At 41.2% G+C, this 24,685-nt stretch overlaps 1 protein-coding gene and 1 long non-coding RNA gene across 2 annotated transcripts in view; both read left to right on the top strand.

Moving 5' to 3' along the window:
• The window catches only part of si:ch73-95l15.5 (E3 ubiquitin-protein ligase BRE1A), a 31,410-nt gene extending 13,629 nt beyond the window's left edge, over positions 1 to 17,781 (top strand). Inside the window, exons 4-11 of the mRNA XM_020926039.2 lie at positions 1,236 to 1,391; positions 7,073 to 7,150; positions 9,773 to 9,889; positions 11,941 to 12,090; positions 12,905 to 13,072; positions 13,920 to 14,108; positions 16,143 to 16,334; positions 17,562 to 17,781. Coding sequence (XP_020781698.2) covers positions 1,236 to 1,391; positions 7,073 to 7,150; positions 9,773 to 9,889; positions 11,941 to 12,090; positions 12,905 to 13,072; positions 13,920 to 14,108; positions 16,143 to 16,334; positions 17,562 to 17,666 — 1,155 coding nt within the window. The 3' untranslated portion in view covers positions 17,667 to 17,781. The remainder of the gene's footprint in view (positions 1 to 1,235; positions 1,392 to 7,072; positions 7,151 to 9,772; positions 9,890 to 11,940; positions 12,091 to 12,904; positions 13,073 to 13,919; positions 14,109 to 16,142; positions 16,335 to 17,561) is intronic.
• Positions 17,782 to 18,882: 1,101 nt separating this feature from the next.
• Positions 18,883 to 22,720, top strand: LOC129411897 (uncharacterized). Its single transcript, XR_008633486.1, has 2 exons — positions 18,883 to 20,866; positions 21,070 to 22,720. It is a non-coding gene; the product is annotated as an uncharacterized LOC129411897 (long non-coding RNA).
• The last annotated feature ends 1,965 nt before the right edge of the window (positions 22,721 to 24,685 follow it).

Below are 24,685 nucleotides of genomic sequence, written 5' to 3'. Positions count from 1 at the left end.
CCTCTGTCACAGAGAGAACACTCATATTCCACTGAGTCGTGTCCTTTAGCCCGACAGAAGCTGAACCACATGAGCAGCACAAGGAGTGAGCTGTTTATGCAAATGAGCCTTTTAAGCTTCGTTTCTGTTAAACGTAAACATGTGTCAAAACTGCATTAAACACATTATAATGTCAAATGGGCTGATGTGGCTCTAGAGTCGTTATGTTTATATGTTATAAAGTTTAGTCATGTAAAATGTATTTATACAGAAGATTTTAATGAATAATCTGCTGCAGTGTTAATTGTACAACAGTGTTTAGAATCGTTGGGTTTGATCTGCAGTGGATTGTGGGAAACCTCAGAGCTCCTTACTCTTGTGAGGAACATGGATCTGTTAAAATAATGAACCTCCCGAGCTTCTTCTGTTAAAAGAGCTCATGGTTATCGTACGGTTACAGAGTTAATGCAAAGATGAGCTTGAGCTGAGTTGTTTTATTTATGAATGAACAGAAGGCAATATGTATTTTTATTTTATTTTACAATTACATGATTATTTATGTAATTAAGGAATTTTTTGTAATCTTAAATGTGGCAGAAGCTCTTTGTTCGTACATGAACTGCCTCTTGCACTTCAATATACTTTAACATATTTGTTTTTGCAATAGTTTTGTAGGTTATTTTTCCTGTACACATATCGAGATATAGATCGTATATCAAAATATATCAAAATATATCAAGCTATATTTTTTGCGCCATATCGTCCAGCCCTAATCTGTAGTATCCGACAAACTAGGAAAATGTATTTTGACAAGTATAAACAAAAGTGTCAAAGTGAAATCTTATATAAACCAAATTTAAGAACTTATATTGTAATTAAAAACTGTTTTGGTCCTGAGCTGTATGTCACTCTGAACTTGAGCAGAGGTCAGAGGTCAGTATGTGTCCAGCTGAGGTGTGGGACTCTTCCTCTGGCTCTGGAGACAGGACGCTTCCACTCAGATCCTAGAGGACTGTTATATAAAGTGTCTTACTGTTTGTTTGCTGTGTCTGATGAGGAGAGATTGGAGTATTTGTTTAAATGTAATGTTTTCAAGCTGGCTCTGTTTGTGCTGAAAGCCTCTGTAAGAGGACACATGCATGACACTGAATAAGTAAAGTAAACTAAACTAAACTAAACTACACAGTGTAAAAAGTTTAAGAGCTGCTGTTTTAAACCAGTATTTTCTTCTTTGCTCCGTCTCTCTCCCTCTTCAGAATGGTGCTGGACGCCCTCATCAGGTGGTGAAGCTTCTCAGAGCTCAGCTGGACCAGGCCCGGACTCGGATCAAGACTCTGGAAGACCAGGTCCAAAACCAGGTCCAGGACGGGACTAAACCAGAGGCGCTCAATGGCTTTGCGGACTGGAACAATGTGAGTCTTAAATACTCAATTCTATGTAGTAGTATAAATGATCACTATCCAAGCATTGTGATTGTGATTGGATTTGCAATTTATGTTTTAAGAATAGGATTCTGCTCAAAGTTCACATTTTAAACACTTGAGAATTGACAAAGAATTGACAAAAACACTGAAAATCTGAACTGACAAACTAATACAAGAATCATATTTCAGAACATTGAGATGTAAACTCCAGGGTTAACATTTTTATTCAGAATAAGACTGGAGATTTTGTTGTTTATGGAGGAAATTATGATACTTCTAAAACTTAGACTTATTACAGACTTTATTAATTGTGTTCATTCAAATTGTGATTTCATTTTCTATTCATCTTACAGCCTTACTTTCACTCTCTTTAAAGTTCTGCACCCTCTAATCAGATCACATGCACTGTCAGTCTGATTGGCAGCTCAGGTTGTAATAGTTTTTACCACATTCTTGCAGCCGTAGAACCGGTTTAGGGCGAGTACATTTTTCAGGACAGCTGTGAGGTGTGGACAGAACACACACAGCTCTGTGTAACTGAACAAGGCTCCAGGCGTGCCCCAGGTTAAAAACTGTAAATATATGCCCTGGTAATGAGGTTATATCCAGACTCAGATACTGAAACTAGTATTAAAACTAGATACTCATTTGAACAAATAAGTACCAATACCAATAAAGTCACAATCACAGGACAGAAATTAACCTGTCCTGAATAGCTTTAAAGGGCCCATCTCATCCAAAATCAACTTTTCAGAGCTTTCTACCTTCTAAGAGTGATGTGTGGACCTTGTATATGTCGCCAAAGTGGTTTTTAGATTGATTTGGCCTTTTTTTTTTACCAAATTGCAGTGTATTTCTGCCACCCTCCCACGTGACAACGAACTAAAACTAAACGATGACGCGGCAGCTACACTTATGACGCGTTTGACGTAGCAGAAAACGCTTGGCACCCGACCCCCTCCGCTGCTCCACCGTCTGCGCCCCGCCTCCACCAGTGTACACCATATAATAAGTTGATCTACTAATGTTTATTAATACTTTACCAATCAGTAATGTTCATCTGATATGGATGCAGTGCTTGAGCTTCGTGCTCCTCAAAGTCCTCGTCCGATTCCGGGTCCAACACATGCGGCTGAACGCGCTGTATCTCTAACTTCTTAGGTTCTTTTTAAAGACAATGCAGTAAAGTGTATTTACCTTGTTGACATTACACAATTATTACGTTTCGTGGCCAAATCTACATATTTTCAGTACAACAGCATAATTTACAGTCAGAAAGAGGGGTTTGCAATGGGAGATCCACTATCAGCAATAATGAGCAGTTTTTTCATGGAGGACCTGGAACAAAAAGCATTCAACACCGCACCACCACAATGCCGTTTAACCTTTTGGAAACGCTACGTAGATGACATCCTGGAAAAAATACAGCAAGGACACATGCAAGAACTCACGGACCATCTCAACACACAAGACGACACAGGTAATATTCAATTCACACACGAGGAGGAGAAAGACGGAGCCATATCTTTTCTGGACATTAAAATCCACCACATCGCAGACGGCAGCATCAAAATGACTGTATACTGGAAACCTACACACACTGACCAATATTTACTCTGGACATCCCAACATCCCACTGCACACAAACTTTCAGTAGTAAGAACATTATTGGAACGGGCCACACCGACAGGGAGGAAGAGGAGAGACACATCATACAAGCACTCAAACAATGTCAATATCCCAGCTGGGCCATAAACAAAGGCAGACAACAAGTTATCAATAAAGCCAACAAACCCAGGAAAAAAATACAACAATCCAACACAGGGCAGCAGGACAAAAACATAGTCACACTACCGAACATCAGAGGAATAACCGAACCCATCCAGAGCCATGAAAAAACACAACATAAACACTGGAGTAAAACCAGACACAAAACTCCACCAACAACTCGCACACCCCAAGGACAAAATCCCACAAGAACAAAAATGCAATGCCATCTACGAAATCCAATGCAAATCATGCAATAAGTCATACATAGGGGAAACAGGCCGGGCATTTCACATCCGAAAAAAGGAACACCAAAAGGAATGCGAAAAGGAAACGTCAGGGAGACTCACCAGAACACAAAAAGATAAAACAGAACAGGAAAACCTAAAATCCACCATATCAGACACTGTAAAAGGAACAACCACATTCTGGATTGGGACGGGGCTCGGGTCATTGGATCGGAAAACAACAAGTTCAAACGCTGGATCAAGGAGGACGGTGAAATCAGGAAACGAGGCACGGACAGCATTAACCGTGATGACGGAGCGTTCCTCCTTTTCACACACCTGGGACACCCTCCTCCAGAGACACCGGGCGACGGGAGGCGTGGTCAGTCTGTGCGACCTGCCAGGTCCATCAGGTCTGACCACGTCTACAGGAAGTAACAACAGCTGATATACGACACGTCACCACCAACACCGGTGACAGTTCTGAAGATGCAGCAGCAGCCGAAACATGTCAACAAGGTAAATACACTTTACTGCATTGTCTTTAAAAAGAACCTAAGAAGTTAAAGTAGATAAGAAGACAAAATGAACATCATTGGCGCTGTATCTCCATGATGAATACAAGTTTATTCCTGCCGCTATCAGGGTGCACGTCTGTCTCCCCCTCCCTCCCTGAGATGGGCGGAGGAAGGGCGGCTCACTCGTCGCCTACGTCACGTTTGGAGGGCGGAGCGTGTGCTTTCTCAGGACGGGCGGGGGGATGAGCAATAGTCGGCCTTTCATAGTTCCTGGTCTGTGACTGTCTCCAAGCAATCAGTAAGATTTCATAACTATTGTGTAATGGATGTTCCAAAACCCAAATTGTGCTTGTTTATGTGCAGAAGATACAATGTGAAAAGAGTTATTTTGCATGAGATGGGCCCTTTAAGGCTCATTTATGCTCAATTTTCTTACATAAACAGATCTGTGCATTAAGTAGTCACTGTATTTATACTTCCAAATATTCCCTATGTCAAATATGTATCGTCCTTAAGAACCACAGGGCACACAGTCAGTTAGAGTTGACAAAAATGGACGAAATAGAGCAACAAATAGACAAAAATCTGGAGGTGAGAAAATGATTTATTAGTTTTGCAGCTGGTTCTAGTCACTTTTATAGCCACTTCTGCTGGAAGTAGGGATGGGCATGATTAGTTGATTAATCAATAATTGACCGTTAAGAATTTCATCGATTATGTTCATTTTTAATCGACAAACCGAATGTAGGTTGCTGTGCATAGCGTAGGGTGACCAAACATCCGTGTCCGGGGACAAATGGGGGTCCGTACATGTGTCTCTCTGCTCTCAGATGGAGCGAGACACAAACAGTCGGTCAGTCTGCAACATGCTGATGCCCAAATGTGTATTTAATGATGACTTGTACAAAAAATTCTACGCTTTCCATTACGGTCGGACCATGTGCACAGTGTACAAAGCAGCACATATGTTTCAGTGTCCAGTGGGAAAAAGTTCACCAGGACACTGAAAAACATGAAAAAGCTTTGCCAGGTGAGAGTCGTGCAATGTCGATGACGAGGCCCCACCCCCCAACCCCCGTACGCTGTCCTGGTTTTGATATATGCAAATATGGTCACACTAACCTGTATTCCACTGAGTCGTGTCCTTTAGTCTGACAGAAGTTGAACCGCATTAGCGCACAAGAGCGTTTTCTTTCTTTTCTCCTCTTAGTTTATGCAAATTTGCCATACGGTTTTAAGTTTTGTTTCTGTGAGTCTTGCACAAAGCTGCATTAAACACATTAGGGATGGGCATGATTAGTCAATTAATTGATAATTGATCATTAAGAATTTCATCAATTACGTTCATTTTAATCGACAAACCAAATGTGTGTTGCTGTGTGTAGTGTGACCAAACAGGTGTGTACATGTGTCTCTGCATCAGAAGGAGCGAGACACAAACAGTGGGTCAGTCTGTAACGAACCGAAGCACAAATGTGGATTTAACGATGATTTGTACAAGAAATTCCACACTTTCCGTTGCGTTCGGGACAAGTGTGAGTCCATGTGCACAGTGTATAAAGCAGCACATATGTTTCGGTGTCCAGTGGGAAAAAGTTTTGCCAGGTGAGAGTCGCGCAATGTCGATGATGAGTCCCATCCCTAGCTTGCATAAATGAGCCTTTAGAATGATCTTGAGCTGTATCAGAACAAACATAAAAGGAAAAATTTAGCTGTGAGCTTCAAAACTACCGCTTCATGACATCACAAGGTGGAACAGAGGATTTTGAGCTTTGGAGATGTAAACAGACTATTATTAAAAAGAGTTACTCAAGCATGTGGGAATGAAACAAAACACAACTCCAGGTCTGTTTTTGAGGAGGAAACAAGAGTCAGTTCTGCATGACAGGACCTTAACCTACCTCAAGGTGTCAAGATAAGGTACAAATTAAGATCTGTGTAGAAGAACATAAAGTATAATTATATCAGAAGACCTAATGAGCCTATTTGATCTATGAATAAATAACAAAAATATAAGAAAAGCCTGCGTCAGTCTGCTCCCGTCTCTGTACCTGTCACCTCTGTTGCTCTTGATTTGAGTTGTTTCTTATGTCGAAACTTGTGTCTCACTAAAGCGGTTTGACATTTACCCAGGCCCTGAATCCATCTGCAGCCCCGAGCTCTGTCTCATGATCAGATTCCTCTCTTCAACATTTGAGCTGGTTTGGATATGGAGGGAGAAGAGGAAAGAGAGAGAGAAAGAGGGAGAGAGAAGCGGGGAGAGAGAGGAGTAGGGAGAGAAAGAGGGAGACAGGGGGAGAAAGAGAGAAGCTGGGAGAAAGAGGGGGGAGAGAGAAGCACAAAGAGAGAGAGAGAGAAGCATGGAGAGGGAGAGGAGCAGGGGGAGAGAGAGAGAGAAAGAGGAGCAGGGAGAAAGAGCGGGAGAGAGAGAGAGAAGTGGAGAGAGGGAGAGAGAGAGAGAGGAGCTGGGTGAGAGCGAGAGAGAAGTGGAGAGAGGGGGAGAGAGTAGCAGGGAGAAAGAGAGAGAGAGAAGCACAGAGAAAGAGAGTGAAGCATGGAGAGGGAGAGGAGCAGGGGGAGAGAGAAAGACCAGCAGGGAGAAAGAGCGGGAGAGAGAGAGAGAGAGAGAGAGAGTGAAGTGGAGAGAGAGGAGCAGAGGTGAGAGAGAGAGAGACGTGGAGAGAGGGAGAGAGAGAGAGGAGCAGAGGGTGGGTGAGAGAGAGAGAGAGAAGTGGTTAGAAAGAGAGGGGGAGAGAGTAGCAGGGAGAAAGAGAGAAGCACAGAGAGAGAGAAGCATGGAGAGGGAGAGGAGCAGGGGAAGAGAGAGAGAGAGAGAAGTGGAGAGAGAGAGAGAGGAGCAGGGTGAGAGCGAGAGAGAAGTAGAGAGGGAGAGAGGAGCAGGGAGAGTGAGACAGACGGGAATGAGAGAGAGGAGCAGGAGGAGAAAAAGAGAGTGAGAGACGTGACGTAAAGAGCAAGTGGGGAAGGGGAGGAAGAGTGCAGGGAGAGAGAAGAGGAGGAGGAGGGAGAGCGACTCACGAACTGGAAAAGTGGGACAGAAAACCGTTAAAATGAAGTCATGTCCAAACACGGAAGAATTACCGTTTTTCGTAAAAATCATTCATCGTTATTAACCCTTTAACCTGTTGTTTTGCAGCTGGATGGTGACTCCGGAGCAGTGCCCCCTCTGCAGGCTCTGGGCCTCTCCCTCCGCAGCAGAGAGCGCCTCCTGCAGGTGAAACACTGTTACTGCGCCTCATTTAAATCACCCAGGCACAAAACAAGCTTAACTCAGGAATGTGTAGAGTGGCTCCACCAAAATGCCCCTCCTGTGTTCCTGCATTATTACTGTCTGCTGCTGCCGCTGCTGCTGTTTGTCATGAGTTTAGTCCTGGTTCAGTCCTGGGTCACACATATAAGGCCACATGGTAAAAAAAAAAAATACTATGATTTTAATGTTTAAAATCACACGCTGCTGTCAAGTAAATAGTGTTTTTTTATTATCATTGTGGTGTCAGATCAGCCTTGAGAATTGAGTCCTTAGTAGGGATGGGCATAATTAATCGATTAATCGATAATTGATCATTAAGAATTTCATCGATTACGTTAATTTTAATCGACAAACCGAATGCAGGTTGCTGTGTGTAGTGTGACCAAACAGGTGTGTACATGTGTCTCTGCATCAGAAGGAGCGAGACACAAACAGTGGGTCAGTCTGCAACGTACCGAAGCACAAATGTGTATTTAAAGATGATTTGTACAAGAAATTCCACGCTTTCCGTTGCGTTCGGGACAAGTGTGAGTCCATGTGCACAGTGTATAAAGCAGGAACATATGTTTCTGTGTCCAGTGGGAAAAAGTTTTACCAGGTGAGAGTCGCGAAATGTAGATGAGGAGTCCCCACCTCCCTCCCCCCGTACGGTGTCCTGGTTTTGACAAACGCAAATCTGGTCACACTAACCTGTATTCACCTGAGTCATGTCTTTTAATCCGACAGAAATTGACCGCATCAGCGACACAAGAGCTGTAGTTTTATCTTCACTTAGTTTATGCAAATTAGCGATGCGGTTTTAAGTTTCGTTTTTGTGAGATTTGCACAAAACTGAATTAAACACATTATAACGTCAAATGGATTGATGTGGCTCTAGGTCGTTACGGTTTATATGTCGTAAAGTTGAATTTATTTCTGCAGATTAGTAGTGCAGATAGTAATAATAATGATGATCATTTTAATATAAAAACGTTAATGATTAATCGATAATCGATCGTTAATTCTTCCTACGATCGATTAAGAAAATTTCATCGAATGCCCATCCCTAGTCCTTAGTATCAACATTGAGTTGTTTTTTTTTACCCTTGCTGCTTTGTTGCCAACTGTAAATAAAATGTTATTGTCAGAAAATATACATTTTCTGCTCTGCACCAAGTTTAACCTCACAATATTCCATCTTGCAGTGAGAGGTTATAGGGAAGTATCTTGTAAATTTAAATGTTTTCTTTAGTTTCTTTTGCTCTGACATTCAGTGCGTCCACATGACCTCTAAGTGGCGCCAACGAGCTGTTTTAACCAGTCTGCACATGGACAAAAATATCTTTTAAATATATTTGATATGCCTAACACATACACATAACACATAATACTCTTTAAAGACTTTTCAAAAACTCCCAAAGCACTACTGGACTCTTTATTTATTTACTGCACACTCTGTTAACTACTACTGTAGACACAGTTGCCCTGGGGCAGACTGATAGAAGCCAGGCTGCTAATCTGCGCCATTGGCCTCGTCGACTATATGCCGACCATTTGCACTTTTTAACTTATTTTATTTATCTATGGTTACTGTAGTGGTTAGAGATGACGTTATTTGTTGTGTCTGTTCACATGCGATAGAGAGAAACGTCATTTCAATTCCTTTGTATGTCTAGTAGATATTGGTGTAACGATATCCAAGTCTCATGATACGATATTGTCACGGTATGAACCTCACGGTGCGATATTTATTGTGATATCGTGGGAAAGCTCACCATATGGTGGGGAGGCTCATGATTATGGATGTAACAATATCTAAATCTCTAGGTACAATATTTTCACGAAATACATCTTATGGTTCGATATTTATTGTGATATTTTGTGGAGGCTAATACTTTTTCCTCTTAAAATGCTTTGACAAGACTTAATCCAAAGAACTAAGACTTAAAAGTGTTAAAACTGTTATTTCTTCATGTAGTCTGCACTGAAATGGAGCAAAGGATCATGGTCTATGTAGTTCCCTCTGTCTTTTTTTGCTGCACCAGAATTCTTCATTTAAGCAAAGACACTTGTAATTCGATATATTGTGATGGTCCACGATATTATTGAGAGAACTTTGACGATACGATATCACGATATTTCGATTATTGTTACATCCCAAAAAATTGACAATAAAGCGAACTTTGAACTTTGACCACCATCAATCATTCACCACTTTCATACTAGGCTGGGTGAAGTGTCCTGCCGAAGGACGCAAAAACAGAACTTGGTACGAGCAGGAATCGATCTGACCTTCGGGTTGGGGGACCACTGCTCTTGCCACTGTTATTTATTCATCTCACAGTTCAATCTTTTTCTGTATAGTTTGGCATTATCATCATTTTGTCCACTTACAAATTACTATTCATAATTCCCAAAACACAAAAAACAAGGGCCTCTTAAGAACTAGGAGGAACACGTTTTATTATTTGTTATTTTAGACCTACAGGAACTCCATACCCTTTAATTTACTGTTGTTTACCCTTTAATTTACTGTTGTTTGCCCTTTAGTTTACTCTGTTTTACCTTTTAGTTCGCCCTATAAGTTTGCTTGGCCTGTTGTTTCAGGAGAGCATGGCTGTGATCCGGAGGCTGTGTGTGGAGGAGGGGAGGGGTCCGGAGCTCTCAGACAAACTCACCGAGAAACTGACCGAGAGTCTGAAGGAAACAACCTCCCAGAACAGAGTAAGATTTATGTCTCTGGACTGAGCTTTTTAACAAGTCTGTTCATTTAAAGTGGGAGTAAAGTGGGGTTCTGGAGGACTAAAGGGGAGAGCGAGGGGGGAGGAGGGGCGGGGTCTGGAGGTATAAGGACCAGTGTGATTGGTCTAACAGGTATCCACACTTCAAACTCTGATACAAACCCTGCAGCCAGTGTTTGTATCAGAAACGCCTGTCTGTAATCAGGGCAGTCTTGTGTGATATCACATAGTACTTGGGATTGCAAAGGACTATGGAGGCTGCACACACTAAGACTTAGATCAGAAAGTTGTAAGTTTATGTAGTTTGCACAAAATTGCCAAAACAAAACAAAAAACACACAATTAAAACACCATATGCACAGTTGAGTGGCAAAAAAAAAAAAAAAAAAAAGATTGAGTGTTTAGTTCCAGTTTAAATCAGTGTGACTGTCAGGAGGCTCCACTGTTCACCAAACTGATGTCATAACAGTCAGGGGTGTGCACTGCCATGAGTCTGGTCATACAATACATATCACGCTACACATGTGACAATATGATATATCCTGATATATCCCAATACTAAAATAAAGAAAAATATATATTTTTAATAATTACTTCTTATAATATAGTCATTGTACACTTTCACCAGCACAAAATTCTATTACATTAATTAATTTATTTATCTTTTAATCATGAGAACAGTAAATGTAACTCTGGAATTTTTGTGAAAAATATAATTTAATCGACTCAAGAATTGTGAAATGTAGTATCGCGATATATCTCTGAATCAATTTTTTCTTACACTCCTAATAACAGCTGTTATCCTGGTTTCCTGTTCATAATTCCCCCGTGTGACGAACTCTTGTTTTCTTAAAAGCTCCAAATAATAATAATAATGCATCAGTTTTATATAGCACTTTTTTGGACACTCAGATGCTTTACAGAGCATTATTCATTCACTCCATACCAGGTGGTGGTAAGATACTACTGTAGCCACAGCTGCCCTGGGGTAGACTGCCGGAAGCGAGGCTGCCAATCTGCCCATCGGTCCCTCCAACCACCACCATCACTCACATACACCACTTTCATACTAGGCAATGAGGGGGAAGTGCTTTGACTAAGGACGCAACAACAGTTTGTTATGACTGGCGCCCCCCTGTGGCACCTGATTTTCCCAATGTTTCCATCCAAGTACTGACCAGACCCAGCCCTGCTTAGCTTCTGAGATCTGACAGGATCAGGCTTTGACAAGCCAGTATGCAAGAAAGAAAAAAAAGGAATGGAGAGCAGATTTGTCAAAAGTACAAATCAAATACTAAAACATCTATAACAGAATAAACTCTAGATACAAACAGTTAACGCCATATTTGGAAGCAGAAACAAATGACAGATCATCCACCAGAAAGTTACAATGTATAAAAACAGTATGTGACCCCCTGATGACCCTGTGGTGACCCCCTGATGACCCCCTGATGACTCTGTGTTGACCATGGAAGTGTAATAATATCCTGAACATGAACCAAAGATGGTGTTGTGTTATTTTCACTGGCCTGTGCTCATTGGCACAAAATCCCAATATTTTTTTTCTTCTACATTCCTTCCTGAATCCTGTCCTGGTGCCTCTTCATAGTGTGACGACAGAACCGTGCACTGCATCATCAGTTCTGACCAGTGAGAGGGATAGTTGGTAGAACAGAGCTAATGCGAGCTAGTCCAGTTTAAATCCTCAAAGCGCCTAAAGTCAGCTTTGTAAGATAAACATTGTGAAACATTCATGTTGTGGAAATACAGAAGAATCCTGCAAAATCCCACCTGTGTGAAAGCTGTGGATGTTCTGTCAGCCCAACGTGGGCAGTACCTAAAACAGCCACTTGTCGATCTCACACCAGGCAGGGGCAGTTCTTATTATAGATCCATGCTGTTGACACTGTGTTGACCCTGTGTTGACCCTGTGTTGACCCTGTGCTGACCCTGTGCTGACCCTGTGCTGACCTGTGTTGGCTCTGTGCCTGACCTACCTTTGTGACCCCGTGGTGACCTTTGTGCCCTGCCCAGGCTGCTCTGGATCGACTGGAGCGTGAGGTGATGGAGGAGAAGCAGAGACTGGAGCAGGAGCTGGAGACTCTGAGGAAAACCTCCAACGACCGAGAGAGAGATCTGAATACTCTGCAAACAGTACTACAGGCCAACCAGGACCTTATACAGGTACTACTGATACTATTACTGCTAATTATACTACTACTACTACCACAACCACAACCAGGACCTTATACAGGTACTACTGATACTATTACTGCTAATTATACTACTACTACTACTACTACCACAACCAGGACCTTATACAGGTACTACTGATACTATCACTGCTAATTATACTACTACTACTACTACTACCACAACCAGGACCTTATACAGGTACTACTGATACTATTACTGCTAATTATACTACTACTACTACTACTACCACAACCAGGACCTTATACAGGTACTACTGATACTATCACTGCTAATTATACTACTACTACTACCACAACCAGGACCTTATACAGGTACTACTGATACTATTACTGCTAATTATACTACTACTACTACTACTACCACAACCAGGACCTTATACAGGTACTACTGATACTATTACTGCTAATTATACTACTACTACTACTACTACCACAACCAGGACCTTATACAGGTACTACTGATACTATTACTGCTAATTATACTACTACTACTACTACTACCACAACCAGGACCTTATACAGGTACTACTGATACTATTACTGCTAATTATACTACTACTACTACTACCACAACCAGGACCTTATACAGGTACTACTGATACTATCACTGCTAATTATACTACTACTACTACTACCACAACCAGGACCTCAGTCAGAGAAGCCTGGACACTGCAAACAATACTGATACTACTACTGATACTAATACTTCTACTGCTGTTGTTACTGCTCTTTTCCAACAGGCTGCAGTCCGTGTTCTAAAACGGTGCACTTGTGTTTTGCAGGAGCTGCGTGTGTCTCTGGGGGAGAAGGAGCAGCAGCTGGAGGCTCTGCACTCGGAGAGGGAAGTTTACAGGCAGAGAGAGAGGGCCCTGAACGCAGCACTCTGTGACAAAGACTCACTACTGCTGTGTCTCAAACAAGAGCTGGACACCTGCCAGAAAGATGTACAGGTAATCCTCCATCTGACCCTCTCCTCTTCATCCTCTGCTTCTCTGACCCTCTCCTCTTCATCCTCTGCTCCTCTGACCCTCTCCTCTTCATCCTCTGCTCCTCTGACCCTCTCCTCTTCATCCTCTTCTCCTCTGACCCTCTCCTCTTCATCCTCTGCTTCTCTGACCCTCTCCTCTTCATCCTCTGCTCCATCTGACCCTCTCCTCTTCATCCTCTGCTCCTCTGACCCTCTCCTCTTCATCCTCTTCTCCATCTGACCCTCTCCTCTTCATCCTCTGCTCCATCTGACCCTCTCCTCTTCATCCTCTGCTCCTCTGATCCTCTCCTCTTCATCCTCTGCTCCTCTGACCCTCTCCTCTTCATCCTCTTCTCCATCTGACCCTCTCCTCTTCATCCTCTGCTCCTCTGACCCTCTCCTCTTCATCCTCTGCTCCATCTGACCCTCTCCTCTTCATCCTCTTCTCCTCTGACCCTCTATTCTTCATCCTCTGCTCCTCTGACCCTCTCCTCTTCATCCTCTGCTCCTCTGATCCCTCTCCTCTTCATCCTCTGCTCCATCTGACCCTCTCCTCTTCATCCTCTGCTCCATCTGACCCTCTCCTCTTCATCCTCTGCTCCTCTGACCCTCTCCCTCTTCATCCTCTTCTCCATCTGACCCTCTCCTCTTCATCCTCTGCTCCATCTGACCCTCTCCTCTTCATCCTCTGCTCCTCTGACCCTCTCCTCTTCATCTTCTGCTCCATCTGACCCTCTCCTCTTCTCTTTTCCATCTGACCTTCTTCTCTCATCTTCTTCTCCGTCCAACCATCTCCTCTGCGCCATCTGACCCTTGACCTTTGCCCTCAGGCCCTCTCGGACTCTGTTCTGGCTGACCTTTCGTCTGGGGACAAAAGTGGAGCTCTGGTTTCTCGTCTGAAAGAGAAGCAGGCTGAAATGGCTGCAGTCATACAGGAGCGAGAGGAGAACAGCGCCACCATGTGTCAGGAGGTGACCAAACTGACCTCGGCTGTGCAGCAGTACCAGAGCCTGGTGCAGGTGAGACGAGGCTATCACCGGGTACTTTTGACTAACAGGACTTGTTACCATGTACTGTTGTCATCATACTAAAATTTCAACCTCAATTTTGACACAAGATGAACAATACTGATTCCAATACCTCTTTTTTAGACTATTTTCAGAATTAAATGGTAGTACTTTTCTATTCCCATGTGTGGTTCATGGGTGTATACTAGTCTGTGTGCTCTTATACTTCTTCTGAAACAGTTAAAAATCATTATAATATTCTGGAACACTTCATTTTATATGGAGTTAGGTTAGTGTCTTTATTATCAAATAAACATTATGCCATTCATTTGTCCAGAAACAAATATAACATGTCAGTGCAGTTACATTTATTTGCAAACCGATGAACCTGCATTTATAAACCACTGTACATATTTTTTGACTACCCCTGCATTTATTTGTGGATTTCTGAGACCTTCCTGACACTGTTCCATGCACAAATGCCAATCACATCAACTGAACTGTTGTATGGCAAGTATGGTTTATGGTTGACAAGGTTGCACTACTATTGCACACAGTAGTAGTGTTAGATCCATAGGTTCCAGATCATTTTCAGGTTGATTAGCGAAAGTGTTCAGTCACAAATAAAGAACTTTAAACAAGTTAAATTGCAAGGAGATAAACAAGTTACCGTATTTTTCGGATTGTAAGTCGCACCAGCTAAAAAATGCATAATGAAGAAATAAAAAACATGTATAAGTCACACCAGACTATAAGTTGTACTTTTTGGGGGGAATTTATTTTATAAAATCAGGGACCAGGATCAGACATTTTATCTTGAAAGGCAAGTTCTAGTAATAACAATAGATCAGAGAACAACAGACGTTAATATGTTAACATTAACAAATATTCAGATAACTATAGCATAAACAACAGAACATAAGTTTACCAAACTCTCCATCTCACTCCAAATCACTAAATCCATTGAACCCATTGAATTGTTCATCCTCTGTGTCACTTCTGAGCAACTCCGCGCAAGTCAAAGCCTGAAGTCCAGGCTTTTTCATCCAGTGACTTCAGGAAAGTTACTGCATCCTCCCGTTTGCCGTGAAGCTGTGTTCTCCATTTCCACTTTCTGTCAGTCCCTCACAAGTTTCTTGCTCACTCCAAACTTTCTTTCTGCTGCTTGATTACAGTTTTCTGCTGCATTCACTACATGCAGCAGGACAGTGGCTTTTTCTGGAGGAGACATGTGCAGAAAACTGATATACAAGCCTAGAGCCTCTCGTGGCTGTCAGTCTGATCATTTTAATACAGAAGTCGCACCGGAGTATAAGTCGCAGGAAACACCCAAACCATGAAAAAACGTGCGATTTATAGTCCAAAAAATACTATATTCTTACAGTTGATGAACCACCTTTCCCAACCAATTTTGCCAGTCAACCTGAAAATGATCTAGAATCTATGGACCTAACTACTACTACTGTGCGCAATAGTAGCACATACTTGTCAACCATAAACCATATGCTCGAACTTCAGTTGATGTGATTGGCATTTGTGCATCGAACGGTGTCAGGAAGGTCTCAAAAATCCACAAATAAATGCAGGGGTCGTCACACATATTTACAGTTTGTAAATGTAGGTTAATCGGTTTGCAAATAAATGTAACTGCACTGATATTTGTGAATGTGAGTGTCTAGAAATGCTTTTGTGAATGTTGTTACATTTATTTGTAAGTCATGAATTATATTTGTGAATGTCGTTATCTTTGTTTCTGGACCAATGAATGTATTCTCGAATGGCGTGATATTTATTTGATAATTAAGACACTAACTTATGTCCGTACATTTCTGTCCTGTCAGTGGGACTTTTTTAGTATTGATCCCTGCCAAAAGATGTTTCAGTATTGATTCATATCTGATTTTCAATACTTTTTGCAACCTTATTACAAACTGTTACAAACTTGAGCTGGTCTTATTACAGACTTTGTGCACTGCCAGCTTTTTTAGAGCTACAAAAAAATAATATAACACAAAATCTATAACAAACTCCTCTTGTATTTCCCAGTCACAGCAGGAGAGCCAGGGTCAGGTGGTGTCCTCTCTGTCCAATCAGCTGTCAGATACTCGCGCTCAGCTGAGAGAGAGGGAGAAAGAGAGGAGGGAGCGGGCGAGAGAGTGGGCGAGAGAGCGAGAGGAAGGCGAGAGACAGAAGAGCAGACTGATGCTGAGTCTGGACAAGAGGGACCGACTCATCGAGGTAAAGACTGTCACATGTCCATCTCTGCTCACGGTCAAATCAAAAATCTCAAATAAAAGCCTGTTTTTTTCAATTTGGCTGTGGTACCTGACTCTTTTCCTACATGTTTCTATGGAGATGTTGTTCCTTTGGCTCTAACATTCCACAGTATGACACAAAACACTTACCGTAATTTCTGGACTACAAGCAGCTGCTTTTTTCTCACAGTGCGACTTCTACAATGATGTGGCGAATATATGGACGGATTATTAGTTTATTAACACAGCGAATGTTAAATACGGGTGGGCGCGTGACGAGAAGTGATGAGAAGAAATGTTTCAAACTTCAGTAACTGGAAATTCACTCATACCTGATTGATAGAACTACTCCCGCCTCTGAGAGAGCCTGGAATTAGCTGAAATCCTACAAGACACTGACATGACACCAGACAGGACAGAGCCTCTTTCTGCAGGAGACATGATACAGACAGGACAGAGCTCTTTCTGCAGGAGACATGATACCAGACAGGACAGAGCCTCTTTCTGCAGGAGACATGATACAGACAGGACAGACGCTCTTTCTGCAGGAGACATGCACAGTAGATCGAGCAGGAGAGACGAGGTGCAAGAACAAGACAGAAAGGTGGAAGAGATGCTATTTGATTGTGTTTTGAACAGTTATTTCGCGCTTCATACACACACCCTTCTCATGGAAAACACACAAAGAAATGCAGATGATGCAGCTTTTAAGTTTAAAACGATTGATGTGGTTGTGGAAGAAGGAAACGGCTGCTGCACGTGAACTTGACATCAGTGAATCGATGGTGAGACGTTGGCGATGGAAGCGTGAAGAACTGACTCAATGCAAAAAGACAACAAAAGCTTTCAGACGCAATAACCGCAGACGTCCCGAACTTGAAAACGTTTTTGAAGACGTGGACACCTCTGGCTTATAGACAAGTGCGGCATACATGTACAATTTTCTTTTTCTTTTCAAATTTAGTTGATGCGGCTCAGTAGTCCGGATATTACGGTGTATGTCCCCATGGAGAATGTTTCAAAGTGTGGTTTTAACTTTCCATCTCCATGGAATCAGGCAGGTGATGGGTTACCTCCAGAACGTTACATGCTGTACCTTTTAATTTTAAAAACCAACTACAATTCAAATCACAATACATAAAATACATTTAAATACACAAATACACTCAAGATACATTTTTACTTTATTCAAAATGTTTGTTTCTTTCAGCAAATCCTCCAGGACGCAGAGGAGCAGGAGCGTCTGTTCAGAGAACTACAACAGAATCTGCAAAACAAGTTTCCCCCGACCACCGGCATCAAGTACACACTTTAACCTGGACTAAACCAAAGTGCATCAAGTACACACTTTAGACTGGACTAAACCAAAGTGCATCAAGTACACACTTTAACCTGGACTAAACCAAAGTGCATCAAGTACACACTTTAACCTGGACTAAACAAGCAACCAGTACAAGTACACACTTTAACTGGACTAAACCAAAGTGCATCAAGTACACACTTTAACCTGGACTAAACCAAAGTGCATCAAGTACACACTTTAACCTGGACTAAACCAAAGTGCATCAAGTACACACTTTAGACTGACTAAACCAAAGTGCATCAAGTACACACTTTAACCTGGACTAAACCAAAGTGCATCAAGTACACACTTTAACCTGGACTAAACCAAAGTGCATCAAGTACACACTTTAACCTGGACAAACCAAAGTGCATCAAGTACACACTTTAACCTGGACTAAACCAAAGTGCATCAAGTACACACTTTAACCTGGACTAAACCAAAGTGCATCAAGTACACACTTTAACCTGGACTAAACCAAAGTGCATCAAGTACACACTTTAACCTGGACTAAACCAAAGTGCATCAAGTACACACTTTAGACTGGACTAAACCAAAGTGCATCAAGTACACACTTTAACCTGGACTAAACCAAAGTGCATCAAATTAAAGACTAAACTAAACTGCACTATCTGATACACACTTTTAAAGGGTCTATATTACACTGTTTTCTGATTTATGTTATAATGTAGTTTCCTCATCAAATACATACCTGGAATTTAGGTTTAGTCACACGTTTAAAGCTCTATTCACACATGATTTGTATGAATTGTGGGCCTTTGGTGATTTTTAATCACTTCAGAGGATACCTGAGATCTTTATCCTTGTGCGAATTTACCATGTCTGGAATTTGTAAAGTAAAAATTATACCACAAATTACAGTACCTACTATATTTCACCAAACACAGATGTCCTGGTGATAATATTAGTTCCGTGCGAATCTCGGTGTTTGTTGTTGTAATTGCGCGTCTTTGTCAATCTTTGTGTCAATGTCAGTAAACTAGAGTAATTTATGGACTTTTTTTTTTTTTTTGCCTGGTTGTACTTGTCCCGTGCGAGTAGGGTTTAACACACAAATCTTGCATGTTTAGGTTTCCTCTTCTCTCAAATGCTCCACTGTGTTATTAAACTCATTTTAAACTATTGCTAGAATAACTTTGGCAACTCCAGAGCTGATATCCAGAGCAGCTGTTCACCTGCAACTGCACCTTTTGAGCTTTGGATGTGCAGATAGTCTAATGCAGGATTACTCAAACATGTGTGAAAGAACCAAAACACACAACTCCAGGTCTGTTTTTGAGGAGGTAACAACATTCTAACATGGCTTTAATCTCACAGCAGGTCATTGTATGTAATATAGGACCTTTAAATCAACTAAACCTAGCTATCAAAGTCACCAACAGGTCAGTCCGTATGAAATCAGCCGTTTTCAAGGAATCTCCCCTATGAGCCATTTCAGATTTGGCTGAAATCACCAAATGAAAGAATTTCAAATTTTAGCTCAATCCCTTGAGACGTTCCTGAAATTTTCACGCCTTGCTCACTTTTTCTCAAGCCTTAATTTATAAGCATGTTTGAGAGACCATAACTTCATAAAACTAGAGCTAGGAAGCAGAAAATGTGGATTATTGTAAATTCTTGGTCATAGATTCTGAATCTGTTGTCAAATATTGGGTATCTTTTGGGTATCTATCTCCAAATATCTCACATTTGGTTGCCGCTCAATTTTTTATTTTTTTATTTTTTTTATTTTTGAGGTCCAAGATCTATTTGCTCTAAGCAGATATTTACAAACAAACTGTTGACCCTTATAAATTCAGGCTTCAGAAAAAGTGAGCAAGGCCCCAAAAGTTCAACAGGCCATAACTCAGGAACGACTCAAGGGACTGAGCTAAAATTTGAGATTCTTTCATTTGGTCATTTTAGAATTTTTTTGAAAATTTTTCAGCCAAATCTGAGATGGCTCATAGGGGAGGGCAGCTGATTTCATATGGACTGACCCCAACTTAACTCAATCCGACTCAACTAAACCAGACTAAACCAGCTTAAACCCGACTAAGGGTTCAGTCACACTTGTCCTGGCTTGGTCCTGGTTTGAGCCCAGTTTAGTCCTGATGTAAACCTGGTTTAGTCCTCCTCTGGTCCTGGTTTAGTCTTGGCCCAGTTTAAGTGAAGTTTGGATTGTTTTTTGTCCTGGTTTAAACCCAGTAAGTACAAACACATCCTAAACCACACTAGATTAGACTAAACAATGGTAGAACCAATTGCACTTTTAATGTAGTTGCTGCATTGTAATTCATAGAAAAATCTATAACTGGAGCGACAGTAGCTCAGCTGATGGAGCGTTTGTCCACTGATGGAATCTCACTCTGGACATAAACATCATTGGTTGAGCGGTCAGATCAGACTAGCTGTGCAATTCCAGCTCCCACAGATGAATGCTGTCATTGGGTCTTTGGGCAAGACACTTAACACACCTCGCCTCCAGTGTCTGTGTACACTGGTGTGTGTGTGAATGTGTGAGTGGGTCCATGTTGTAAAGCTTTTTGAGTGCCTTGAAGGTGGAAAAGTGCTGTATAAAAATGTACCATTGACCATTTAGACATAAATATAAAATGTTCCTCATTTGACCAAAGATCTTTTTAACTTACTTGAATAAATGTAATGATAGTTTAAGGTTCATTGAAATCATAGACTGTTTATATAAATGGACATAGCTAATGTGCAAGCCGCCGCGTTCCAAACAGGAAGTTCACACGTGGCTCTTCCGGCTCCTCTGACCCCGGCCCCCACTGACTTACATTGGAATATTGTGGCCCCTCTCTGTAACTGCTGCTGTGAGCCTTGTCATTTTGGTCTGAAAATCAGGTTTTCCACAGCCATGGAAATCCTGGAAAAGTCATGGAAATTTAAAATGATATTTTCGAGGCCTGGAAAAGTCATGGAATTTTACTGTCTCTGTCACGCAGCTCCAGCATTCTGTTAATAAGTTCTCATTAGACTATTCTGATTAGAACGTCTGTGCCTTTTGTTTAAAAGAGACGACAATAAATGCACTGACAGGATTTTAAATGTTACAAAACTATAATCCCAAACCATAAGGTGAGTGGAAAGAGTTAACATTTCATATTTAGCCCTAAAAATATGCTCAATTCTACAGATGTAGGTGCTAGGTGTAGGTTCTTTTTTCAGACCAAGAGTTTGTTTTCATACCTGACAGTTTGGACTGTTCTCTAGCGTCTTCCTCAGAGTGGTCATGTGATGTTGCTGTGACGTGCCCGGTCAACTGATTTATACAGGTTTTGGCCAGACACGTCACAGCAACATCACGTCACCACTCTGAGGAAGAGCACTAGTGAGCAGTCCAAACTGTCAGGTATGAAAACAAATCCTTGGTCTGAAAAAAAGAACCTAATAACATAAATTATCAGAAAACCAAATGAACCTCATCGGACTACATGCAGGTGCTGTAAAGTCATGGAAACTTCACTTTAGGTCCTGAAAGAGTCATGGAAACGTTTTGAAATGTTGTCAGTGAAAAAGAGTGGGACCACTGTAAGACGTTCACATGCGGCTCTTCCGGCTCCTTCTGACTCTGGCTCCAATTGACTTAAAATAGCCTCATCACTTTGGTCTTAAAATGTTTGTATTAACCTGCTTCTTTTTTTTTTTTTCCCTCGTTGCTGCTTTGTCAGTTATATAGGGCCTGACTCCAAATTCGCTCCTGTAACCGTTGGTATCGTGAGCCGAACGCTTTGGGTGACGTCACACTCGCTCAGTCCATTTTTTACACAGTCTATGGTTGAAACTCAGATAAATGTTATGGTTTTGACTGTTTTGGGGAAATATTTAAGGGACTTTTACTTGTGAATAGAGAGATAATTTAGACTAACTTTTAACTGCCAAACAAAATGACTAATTTCTTGAAACACAGTATGTCACTTTTTTTTTAATCTTTTGACCTTTTTTTGAATATGTTTTTGGCAACATTTTAACCCACACGCCCTTCCTAGTATTGCAATCAGACAATTAATTGGACCAGAACTGGGTGGCGTGGTTTAAGCGTTTGGCCAAGTGACAAAGAAAGTGTGCAATCGAACGGCATTCAAACGAGTGACCCTCTGGTAGGTGGGCAAATGCTTAACCCACTGTGCCAGCCAATATTTTGTACATTTCTGATGCTGCTGATTATCTTTACCAAATAGAACTACCGGTAATTGCTGTATTGGGGCCAAATAAAAACCAAAAACTCCAAATATATTATAAAACTGACCTAAAAATGCCTAAATTACATTCTGTTGTTTTGTACAAAGTTGTAATTTTTTTTAAAGCTTGTGTGTTTTGGGTGGAATAAAAATGCACGGTACGACACTGGTTTAAAACTGTAGCTAGAGAAATGATTATTTACAGTAATATATTTTAGGACCAATTTTGGGTTTTAATTTATGAGATTTACATTTTCTTTGGTGTTTTTAATTTCAGAAGTTAAAGCGTGAGATGGTTGCACTCTCAAAGTATTTTTAATTTAAATAAAAAATTATTTCAACGTTCAAAGTGTGTGTTTAAAATGTGTGTGATGGCCAAAAAGGCACATATTACCTTTAAAGAGGGGGTATTATATAAAATCAACTGTCCACCTTGTTATAACTTCATTAAAAACATGCCTGAAGAGGGGAAAAAGCAAAGGGAGCGGGAAACTGAAACGTATTAAACATTAATACACTGTTTTCGTGAAATCAGCATTTTTAAAACGATAAAAAGGAAACATGGTGATTTAAATATGACGTGTTTGTAGAAGTAAAATACCCCTCTTTAACTGTTCTGAGTCTCTATGGAATGTTATGGTACTTCTTTGAACATGATTTCTGTATTTTCCTTGTCTCCTGTTGTCACTGCCTCATACACAACTGCCCATTTTTGTTTACGATTTTGGTTTTGTTCCTTCTTGTCAAGTTGTATTTTTCCTGATTGGTTCAGAGCGTTTCCTGCCTCACCTCAAGAGGAATAAAAACTCTGATTTCAATGAAGTGTTTGTAAGAATTTATTTACAGTTTAATTTGTTTACCTGATAAATCCTGACTGATATCTGTTTGTATTTTTTATACAGACGCATATCAGCCTGGTCCTCATTTGCTTTTAGTGCTTCACTCAGGGCTGTTGGGTGTCATGTGGGTGCCCTAAACACAAATGCTTTGTGGTGCCACTAGGGATGGGCAAGATTACTCAACTAATCAATCATTGATCATTAAGAATTTTGTCAATTACGTTCATTTCTAATCGACAAACCAAATGTAGGTTTCTGGGTGTAGTTCAAACAGTGGAGTTTCGGCCTCAGTCCCACGTTTTGGCTCTGGCTCCTCCTTAGATCACTGTACCTCTCAGTGAGTGTGTTTACATGTACATCTGTATCCCGCTTTCATCATGGTGCATGTAAACACAGTATCCTGTTTACTGCAACATAAAGAGCTGCACTAAACCTGCACACATACGATCTCTGAAAACATCACAACAGAACAGACTCACCATCAGCATCAACATCCTCTGTCACAGAAAGAACACTCATATTCCACTGAGTCATGTCCTTTAGTCCAACAGAAACTGTACCGCATCAGCGCACAAGAGTGTTTTCTTTCTTTTCTCATCTTAGTTTATGCAAATTAGCCATGAGGTTTTAAGTTTCTTTTCTGTAAGATTCGTGCAAATCTGCATTAAACACATGATAATGTCAAACAGCTGATGTGTCTCTAGAGTGTTTACAGTTTATATGTTGAAAAGTTGAGTTTAATTATGCAGATTAGTGATAGTAATAATAATGATGATACTTATTACATAAAAATGTTAATGATTAATCGAAAATTGATCATTAATTCTCCCAATGATCCATTAATAAAATTTCATCAAATGCCCATCCCTAGGTGCCACCATCATCATTATAAACAAAGATCTGTGCAATGACTGCAGACTGAACATTGAACTAAACATTGAACAAAACACTGTAAACACACAACAAGTCTATGTCCTTGTAAGTCATAATGTGCACATTTCTTTGGTAAATAATAAGTACAATATGGGGGGGGCCTCGACACTGAGCTACAGTCGTCCCTCGCTATATCGCGGTTCAGCTTTCGCGGACTCACCGTTTCTCAGATTTTTTTTTATTTTTTATTTTTTTGAAACGCGTATTGTGTATTACAGGCGGGTAGTAATTACACACAGGGGGGTCAGGACTAACCAGGTCTAAAACCAGGACTAAACCAGGTCTAAACCAGGTCTAAACCAGGACTAATCTTGGACTTAAGAGAGAGAATGTCGAGCAGTTTGTCTGCAAAGCGTGATCGGGCAGTTGCCGCGTTTACCTCCGTGAGGTGCGGAGCTGAGCCGGTCCTTTCTCCTGCGTCACCTCCGAGCCCGTCCTGACAGTGAGTCCTGTTTCAGTTCTGGTTTAGTCCTGGTTTAGTCCTAGTTCAGTCGTGGATTATTCCTCCTCTTCAGTTCTGGAATCAGTCCTGGGTTAGTCCTGGTTTAGTCTTGGTTCAGTCTGTGGCGTAGGCAGCGCAAAAGTTTGATATAATCTTGGGTTAACAGGCAGGTGCGCTCCTGTCCTGCGGGTCTCAAGAAATGGTCCCGTGCAGGACTCTGAGCTGTTGGGCTCCATTACGGAATAAACGAATCTTTGGTTCGTTACATAAAGAAGGAGGAAGATAACAAAAGGACGACAGCAGCAATGAGTTTTAAGAAGAATGTAAAAAGGATTGTAACTGTCCTGTCTGAGAAAAGTGTATAAAGTTTGTGCTGAGGGGTTTTACAGCTTTAAAACAGATAGAATAATTGTAAAATATAAAGTTGACTACTTTGTGGATTTCACCTATCGCAGGTTATTTTTAGAATGTAATTCCTGCGATAAACGAGGGACACTGTAATCTCACTCACAACCTGTGCACATGGACTCACACTTGTCCCGACCGGGACGGAAAACGGAGAATTTCTTGTAC

The sequence above is a fragment of the Boleophthalmus pectinirostris genome, unplaced genomic scaffold (assembly GCF_026225935.1).
Source record: "Boleophthalmus pectinirostris isolate CB_2022bp ecotype Guang Dong unplaced genomic scaffold, ASM2622593v1 HiC_scaffold_6, whole genome shotgun sequence".
Lineage (NCBI taxonomy): Eukaryota > Metazoa > Chordata > Actinopteri > Gobiiformes > Gobiidae > Boleophthalmus > Boleophthalmus pectinirostris.
The sequence above is the reverse complement of the archived record's forward strand: the minus strand, read 5'-3'. Positions and strand labels throughout refer to the sequence as shown.